This window comes from Carassius auratus, unplaced genomic scaffold (assembly GCF_003368295.1).
Source record: "Carassius auratus strain Wakin unplaced genomic scaffold, ASM336829v1 scaf_tig00025248, whole genome shotgun sequence".
Taxonomy (NCBI): Eukaryota; Metazoa; Chordata; class Actinopteri; order Cypriniformes; family Cyprinidae; genus Carassius; species Carassius auratus.
This window is the reverse complement of record NW_020525404.1, coordinates 1,343-10,998: the sequence shown is the minus strand read 5'-3', so window position 1 is coordinate 10,998 and position 9,656 is coordinate 1,343. Positions and strand designations below refer to the sequence as shown.

General features: G+C 40.5%; 1 protein-coding gene across 1 annotated transcript; it reads left to right on the top strand.

Annotated features, from left to right (window-relative positions):
• On the top strand, window positions 1-8,728 carry LOC113078311 (E3 ubiquitin-protein ligase TRIM8-like). The gene is made up of 6 exons (XM_026250631.1): window positions 1-1,121; window positions 5,321-5,416; window positions 5,751-5,984; window positions 7,218-7,249; window positions 7,366-7,481; window positions 7,608-8,728. The coding sequence occupies exons 1-6, from the start codon at window positions 549-551 to the stop codon at window positions 8,246-8,248; spliced, it is 1,692 nt and encodes a 563-aa protein (XP_026106416.1). The 5' UTR covers window positions 1-548; the 3' UTR covers window positions 8,249-8,728.
• Window positions 8,729-9,656: the final 928 nt, after the last annotated feature.

The window sequence follows — 9,656 nt, the reverse complement described above, 5'->3', positions numbered from 1 at the left end:
CATGTCAGTGTGATGCTATGTCAACATAGCAGCGGACAGAAACAACAAAAGCCTTGTCGTGAGGATAATAATTTACTTTCAACAGCTTTTATTAGTCTCTCACTAGAAGCTGTTCTCGAAAAACAGCCTGTCAACGTGTTTTTAACCTAGTATAGAGGAGCTGTCAGCAGACTGGATTATTCATAGTCGTCGTACATAACTAGTGGGCGCAGGAATTGGCCATACATGTAACGTTAGAATATGAACTAGCGTGTTGGCATTTAAAGTCACAAGACAGAATAAGTCCACTTTAGTGCTGTGGTAACAAAATTCTCGCCGCCGCCTACAGTTGACACGAACGAACGAAGAAGTGGGTGGTGTAATGATGTTGCCTTGAGCTAAAGTGTGCTCAAAGTGTATTTTCCTAGAGTATTCGTACTCTCATTGGCACAAAGTTGAGGTCTGTGGGATAAAACAAGGTCCTTGTGGTTCCCACACCACCCATTTCAGGTATCGAAAAAGGAAGACCTATTTTATGCAGTTTTTACCTTGACTTGTGAGCATTAAAGATGGCTGAGAACTGGAAGAACTGTCTGGAAGAGGAGCTCATATGCCCTATTTGTTTGAACGTGTTCTCGGAGCCGGTTCAGCTCCCTTGCAAACACAACTTCTGCCGCATGTGTATCAACGAGGCCTGGTCTAAAGATACAGGAATGGTCCGGTGTCCCGAATGCAACCATGCCTACAGCCAAAAACCAGCTCTGGAGAAGAACCACAAACTGTCCAACATTGTGGAGAAGTTTAACGCGTTAAACGTTGAGAAGACGCCAGCAGTTTTGCACTGCATTTTGTGTCGACGCGGCCCTCCGCTTCAAGCCCAGAAGGTTTGCCTCAGGTGCAATGCGCCCTGCTGCCATTCCCACGTACAGACCCATCTCCAACAACCTTCTTCCAATGCTGGACACTTACTGGTGGACACTGAGGATGTGCGGGCCTGGAGCTGTCCACAGCACGACGAGTACAGACTATATCATTGTGAAACCGAGCATGTGGCCGTCTGCCAGTACTGCTGCTTCTCCAGATGTGCTACCAACCACGGCCACGCGGTGTGCGATATAGAAGTCAGACGTAATGATATCAGAGTAAGTGGCCTCAACTTCTTGTCTTATGTTGTACATTCTGTTGTTTTGCTTCCAACTAATGGATGTGGTTCACTTCTGGATCTGGCGGAGACGACGATGAGGTTTATCGATGTAGATGCTAACTATTCTGTCCCCTTCCCCCTTTTTTTCTTCCATTTTGAATGATAAACAATTGGGTAGAGCTGCAAACAATACCGAAGCTCTCCTTTGGGCTTATCTTCCCAGCACAGGTGCATCCTTGCGTGGCGTTTTGGGGAGGGGGAGGACTGCGACTGGAGAATATAATGATGAGTCTTATTTTCTGTGGCACAGATGAGGGAAAAGGCCAGATTTGGATTTAATTTACCCCTAACAACCCCTTGCATTTTCCAGGCTTGCTGCAACAAAACAACCTGGGTTTTCTTGTTTAAAATAATCAGCATTGCACAATGCTCTAGATGTTTTTATAGCCTTTTCATAAACCTAAAACCAAAATTAACAGGCAGAATGGAAACTGCTCTGATATTATATTAAATATCTCAAAAACAAATCTGTTCAGTAACTGCCGGATGTGTGACATATGAAGCTTTTTCCCATTTGCAGTAGCTTTATGTGTGTAAGAAGAAAAGCAGTGTGCCTCCGATTTGATTGATGTGCAAGCTGTCAGCATAATTTCCAGTCATGTTGATTATATAAATCATATGCCATCAGTTGTCTCAGGCATTTCTGTGACAGGACATGTTAGCAATGACCAATCAATCTACAAAATGAACCCTGGCTGTGTCGTAGCCCAAGCTACTTGAAACTGAAACCATGCCCGTTTGGGATGTTTTGGGATTTCCAGAGCTCTTTTCACAGGTAGTCCTTGTTTGTGAATGTTAAGTTTACCATCTTTGATGGACACCATTTGTCCTTCCACGTTCATCTGCTACAAGGCAGAATGGCTCTGTCTGGAGCTGTAGCTCAGGGCAAGGTTGCTATTGCCTCGTTCACTCTGACCTTGGCAGTAGAGACGCTGGTTTGAAATGACAGGGATTTTGAGCACCCTACCCCCATTCCCCCTTGAGAGAGGTCCGTCCTGGATGGCAAGGCAGCACCGCTGCCATGAGGTATTAGGTTCCACCCTCCAGGCTTCTGCCGGCAGCCCGAGCTCATCAGTCACTACAATTAGGCCATGGTCTTAGATCCTAGAGCTTCAAAGACATTCTCTGTCTCCATGCGGTTTTCTGCTTCTTGACCTTTCTTCTGTGCCTGATTGTTGATGTAGATATACACCAATTTATAATCTGTAAAGGAGTAGATGTTGTCAGAAACCAAACATGTATTTTTGTCTATTGTGAAGCACATCGCCAAATTTTGGTGACAGTATTTTCACCAAAGATTAAAGAGATAGTTCACTCAAAATTTAAAGTGTCATAAATGATTCACCCTCATCATGTCACATCTTGTGCAGAACAAAAATATATATTTTGAAGAACCTTTTTACCTCTGCAATAAAATTCAGTGGTGTCCAAAACAAAACTGGACTTTCCAACTGACTTTCACTGTGTGGACAAAAACCCATTAAGATGTATTTCAGGACGCCTGTTTTCACCAAATTTCTATTTTTGGTGAACTATCCCTATTAACTCTTACCACAATAAGTGACTTAATAGGGAAATGGCTCCATATGGCTTTAAATTATGTACTACTGCTGTAAAAAAATATGCAAGATAGATCTCCTGCTGTGCTAAAATGAATATTGCACATCGTACTGTAAATATGGATCATTTTTGGTAATGCAGAGAGGTTAGTGTAGTCTGTATGAGTCCGATTCACTGCCAAATCCAATTCCTTGGATCCGAATCTTGATAATGGATTTACGCCACAAGAAAATCGGTTGATGCACAACCGAGATACATGAAAACAAGTCCGTTTACCCAGTACCACGTGATTGTGGATCCAATTTGTCATATGCTCAACAAACAAAATCTGTTGAAAGGAAAAGGTTTGGCTGCGCGTATCATCGGCAGTGATTGATGTAGTTCATTTGGCACAGAGGGTACAGTCAGCTGTTATAAGCATCTGTCAGACGGTGTGATTGAAGATCATTAGTTTGCAGCGCATCCCTCTCTGGGTCTTGCGTTTGTCCTGTACTGCTGCATTCTGAAGACTGACATTGATTCCCTTTGTTTTTTACTCTTTGTAGCTGATATGAATCAGAATTATATAACAGCATTACTCTCAAGTGTGAAGAAAAATACCAAAATTGGCTTCTTTTGCATGTACGAGAATTCCTGTTTTGTTTAATCTTTCCTCCCGCATGTGAGGTTATTAAAATTTGACGTCATGCTACTGAATTAGACCTGCCCTCAGTCAACTTTGGCAGCGCGAGCCCTGTTCTTTGCCTGTAGGCTCTTGAGCATAAAGTGGCTTGATGTGGTTGAGGTTTGTCCTCTTTCTACAGGAAGCAGTTTTATCTGTGAGCTAGCCTGCATTCATTACGGAGCTTTGCTCCAAAATACACACTCACAGGGTCAACACGATTTGTATCTGCCTTGGACGCAGACAAAGACAAAATGGGGAAAGACGGTGTGAAATGAGCCTTCCTTCTTTCTCGTGGCTCTCCTCTATGCTGTCTTTCCTTCTCCTCCTCCTTTTTCCTCCCTTATATTCCCCTCAGAATATACAGATATGAAAAAAGAGCTTTGTTGCCATGACAGCACCCCCACCTTCTTTTTGGTGTCTGCCTCTCGCACAAGGCGTTGGTTTAATTAAAACTAATTTGGTTTGTTCCTTAGGTACCACTGAACTTCTGTCAGGCGTCGCAAGTCATTTGTTGATTGTGTTTTTTTCTTCCCCCTTTGTTTGCCATTGAATATGAAAGGAAAATAATTGAAATTCCTCTTCAGCCACCAGCCCTTCTCCGCGGGGCCCTGACAGTTGCATTCATTGAAAAGAAAGGAACAGGAAGTTAGCAAAGTTACATTTGTGCCATCACAACAGAACTGACTTTGTATCTTTTGGTCTCAGTGCTGCATTTTCATATTATTTATGTAGATTTTAAAAGAAAAGAATATGCTAGTTAACCAGAATACTAGATTGTTCAATGGTTATCTTGTCATTGTCATTGTCTTAGCAATAAAAAAGACTTAAATAGATTTTGTGGTACCCAGAATTCTTAGTTCATCATTTAACCTGAATTTATATTACAACATTAGACATGTAGAACACTGATTCTCATATCAATATTACATTGATAGCTGCTTATTGTTTATATATGATCTTTTGGCTGAACTAAATAGTGTAGATTTATTCTTTTTACTGGTGATATATAATTAAGTAACATTGTGAATATTTTGATTTATTAAATACCCATCAAAAGTTTCCTTAGAAACATGTCATTACAGTAGTTTTGTGATTCTTCCTTGCCTTTTCAGTATGATATTAAGACATGCTTTAAATAGTGTCTCTGATTAAACTTCTAGAATGGCATAAGATTTTGTAATTTTTTTTTTTTTTTATGTAAGTGACTGAAAACTACAATTTAATTTGCTCTACTAATTGATAAATCTTGCTGTTTGAAATGGTTGTTGTTTTGAAGTATGCAAATGAAACCGATTAAATATCATTCTTCGTAGCATTCTGTTCTTATGAAACGCACATTTCATGCACTAATTTGTTATTACACACTGTCATGCATACAGAGGAAGTTCCTTTGTCCTGAAAGCCATAAACATTTTCACCAAATTGCCATTTCCACTCCACCTCAGGTCATGTAATTTCATAATATTCTGGAAACGGCAGTGGTGGAGATGACATTGTTGAAGTGAGGAATGAAATTGGCTTGTTTAATTTCATAGCTAGCATTTTATGTGTCCAAAATATTCAAATAATGTTTACACATTTTGCATAATTGCATACAAATTGCATTGCAGATTGGAAAGGACATTCAAAAATTGGCATTTACCTTGCTTTTTTTCCATACAGTTTATATTTAATCTCAAGCATGGTCTTTACTGACAATATTCTTTTAAAACTAGGAGCAGTTTGTTGCAAAATGGTTGATTGTGGTGGAAAATGGTTTCTAATTATTAAACTGTTTGTTTATTATGTAATTGTTTATTTATTTATAATGGTTTAGAGTCATCAGCTGATTAGGATCATCCCAACATGGGCAGATATTAAAATTTAGTCCAATCAAAACAGCATTGCCCTAATCTTATCTTTTTGTATTTCAGCAAATGCTGATTAAACAGCAGGATCGAATCGAGGACCGGGTTCAGGACATAGAAGAGCAGCTCTACAAACTAGAATCTGACAAATGTCTCATGGAAGTAAGTGTGAAATGTTCATACTGTACACTTCTCAATCACATTATTATTATTAGTAGAACAACTGCATCCTTTCCTTTGCAAGCTTCAGAATTAAACACTTAGCTTTTTAATACAAGACACTCTTCCTATTACTGTGATTAATGACCACATTAGTACATTCGTACAGGTCTGAGATAAAGGTTATGCCTAGTTCTTGTACCATAACAAATCCAGTTCCTCAGAGGCTTTTCCTAATCATCCATATCAGATGCGGTCTCTGCTTAGCCTCCGTTGTTAAGACAGAACAAGACTTGCATAATAAGTTATGGTTTTGTGCTGATCTGTGGAACCTCAGGACAAAGTGCAGCACCTGAAGGAGGAGGTGCAGCTGCAGTATCAGAAAATGCAGCAGCTCTTGGAGGAGGATCTGGGGAAGACCCTGGAGGTCCTGGATAAGGCCCATTCCAAGTTCTGCCAGGAAAACTCGGCGCAGGCCCTGCAGCTTCACCAGAAACAGCAAGAGGCTAAGAAACTGCTCAGCTCCATCCAGATGGTTTTTGATAAGGCAGAGGACATCGGTTTTATGAAGGTGACCTGACTTTTATTGCTTTTGTCGATACTACACAGCCTGTGTTTGTTATTAATGGTGACATTTAACCGTGTTTTAAAGCGCCTTTGCCTTTAGTTGTGGTGAGGATGATGAAGAGTATTTTTCTGCCAGGCTGTTATGAGTGAACTCAGATTTATTGTGAGCTATAACAGTGCAATAGTATACAAAGATGCCAGAAAAATGACTATTTTGGCCCTGTGTATAATGGTCATCCATTTTTCATGTGCTGGATACACAGTTCACCTCTCTGGAATTCAGGATATATTAAGTATGAATGATATTTTCTAGGTTGGGTTTTGTTTTTCAGATTTATAGATATAAAGTCAGATTCAGCTATGTGTTAGTGTTCAGCTAAACTATGTGATTTCAGAACTATTAATGTTTAGGAAATGTTTGGAAATGGGGGAAACAAATACCAGTTAGCATAATTACTAATTCTATTGGGGAGGGAGAGATGCTATAAACCAGAGATACTAAAACAAAGAGATGCTATAAATTTGACTTTTTTTTCCCCCCAAAGAAACTCCTTTGTTATTCTAATGAAGCTGTCCGTCTGCTGCAGGCAGACATGCATTTATCATCATCTTGTCCTTGAATTGCTTGTTCACTGCAGTCTTATTTTAGCTTCTTGCATTCAGTTGACTTGCAAAAAAAATCAGTTCTGGAATTGGTTTTGCAAAAACCCACACACAACACTGGTGGGCGGGGCCTGCTTGCTGTCTGTATCGATATTTGTCATTTTTCATTACCACTATAAAGCTTTAAATAAAGTTATGATGCTTATACACAGAAAATTTCCATATATAGTATTTTATCCCAGAGAGTCTTTTTTACAAAGTGCAAATAATGATATTATTGGCACTCTAATTATAATATAATATAATGCAGTATAAAAACAAGTTAGTATATTTAAATGACATACTACATGTATAATTATGATAGTAAATATATTATTTTCTTCTTCTCTAGTAAAATTTACTATTATTATATTATAGCATTTTTTTTTAAATGTTTTACCTGTTATAAATAGAGACAGTGAGAGTGGGTATAGGAAACAATGTCTGTGTGAAAATACATATTTTTACATTTACATAGTTACTCTGTTTGTATTGTTGTTGTTTTATCGTTATCTTTTTTTTTATTAGCTGTATTTTATGTGCAGGAACTCTGTTATTGAAATTATGTATAATATATTTTTATTTTATTTTTTAGAACACAAAATCTGTGAAAATACTAATGGACAGGTGAGTCACTGCAGAGTTTTCATACATGAATCATTATCATAGCGTTCATTAGTCATCATTCCTGTCCTGTCATTGTGTTGTGGATAGACATTAACTCTAATTTTTTTGGCCTCTAGGTCTCAGTCGTATGTGGGCAGCACATTGTCATCGTACAAAGTGGGCAGCCTCAACTCCAAACTCTTTCTGTCTGAAATCTCTAAAAGAGAGAAGAACCTCTGCAAGATGCTGGAAGGTATACATGGAAAAAAAATACATATGTTCAAGTATTAATTATATAAACCTTTTGAAGTTGTATCCACTGCTTTTTAAAAATAATGAACCATTTCTGTAATTATTTTATCATCCTTCTCATTTCCAGCTCCGTTCAGCGCTCCAGCAAACTTTTTCCAGAGTATTCCGGCGTACCTTTGCGAGAAGCGCAGACACTCAGTGGCGTTCCCCGAAGGCAGCGGCAGCAGCCGAGCTGGCGCTAGCTTCATGGACTCATCCTCATCAGGCCCTGCGGCTGCCAAGCAGCCGTGCCTGAGTCTCACTCAGGGCTCTGCCCCAGGCGAAGGTCAGTCCTCCCAGCATGCTCTAGGGCCGTGTGGCTCCACCCAACACGTAGGAAGCAGCAGCTCAGCCTCCGGCTCTCAACCCTTACCGCACTCTGCCTCGGTGTTCCCGCACTCCCATTACCCAAACGGCAGCTCCTCCCAGCTGCCCCAGTATGGAGCGCGGAAGATCCTGATGTGCACGGTTGATAACTGTTACTGCTCAGGGGTGCCCTCCGTGTCCAACCACCGCGGACATCCACCCTACCCTCGATCCAGCTCTTTCCCCTGGCCAGTGAGCTCGCAGGAGTACTCCCACGCCCCTCTGCCCTCGGCCCCGGCCATGTCCCAGTCTCTCCAGAGCCTGTCCATGCGTGACTGGATCGACGCCTCTCAGTCGCACAGGCACACTGACTTCTACAGCCTCTACGGCCAGTCTTCCACCAAGCATTACGTCACCAGTTAACCCCTGCTCCAGTGACTGCTGCCAGTCACCAGATGGGGCATCCTTTTCCACTGAGAGATGTCTTAAAGAGATGCATGTGGGGCATTTTTATACGCAGACCTCATCAATCATTTAGAATGAACTGCTGAAGTCCGAGAGCAGCGAAAAAGAAAGTTAATATCACAAAGTCAAGCATAGCTTTGCACATTATTTAGGCACTAATGGTGTTGTGATTATGTACGATGAACGCAAGTTTCTCTTCTAAAAAAATAACACTTGATGCTTGCAAGAGATGCAGAAATGGAGGATGTTGTCATTTGTTGAATCATCAATAATGTTGCACTTTCTTTGTAAGACCCAAATTTCGCAATTACCGTTGACTCATAAGGCGAAACGATGGAAGTCAGCAGTAAAACCATTAAGTTGGCTCTTAATGAAACTTAAGATGATTTACTGTTGAGAGAATTGAAGCCCACGATGTTTTATTAACTTCACATGGTTGTCGTTGTTAGAACACCCATGTGCAGTCTGTATAGTTTCCCAGCCTTCCATATTTCAACTTTCATTTGGTTTAAATTGGAGTCTGTGGTCATTTTATTTGTCACAAATAGCACAAGCACATGTTAATTTGAACCGTTTTTAACCAACCCGGAAACTGGAACAGCACAGCATTGTCATCGCCGCCATTGTTCGCCATTTCGCTTGACCTTCCCTACTGATTGCAGCTTTTTAATGGAAATGCCCTTCACCTCGGTTCGCAGTCCTCTCCTTAGGCTTCCAAATTAACAGAGAAAGCACCTCCACCCACAGCCTTCAATCTGGTCCCCATCCAGACAGTGCTGTGTCTCTCTCACACCCTTCAAAGCCACAGAAACACCCCCCTGTACATCCTGTATGTTAAATGCAGGATGCATTGGTTTCGCATTCTTTCGTTTACCCGTGGCCTCTCATTATATCTGACTCTTCAGCGGCTTCAGCGCAAAAATGTCAGCCGAAGACGAAACGGCCTGTGTTCAGAGGGTCATGGTGCACTTGATGCCTCCGCATTTACTGTCAATGCTGTAATTGTTCTTCCTCGTGTTTCATGCCGTTTCCGGCTCCAAGCAACGGAGCCTCTGGCTTCCTGTTTGTTACTGAGTGCATGTGGAAAAGAGTTTATGAGCACTCGTAGAAAAATAATAAAACTGCTAGCAGTAATAAAATTACTTTTGAAACAGGGATTACGTTTTTTTTGGTTTCTTTTTTTTATTTAGTTTTTTAGATCTACTTAAGAGAAACTGACCAATGAGCGTTATGAAACTAACTGAATTCTTGGGATAAAATGGAGGGATTTTCTGTTGTAAATATTTTGTGAAATGAAAAGAAAGACTTGTAATTTGGAAAGATCCTTGTTCAAATAAATGCTAATTTCAAGTTTATGAAGTTCTTT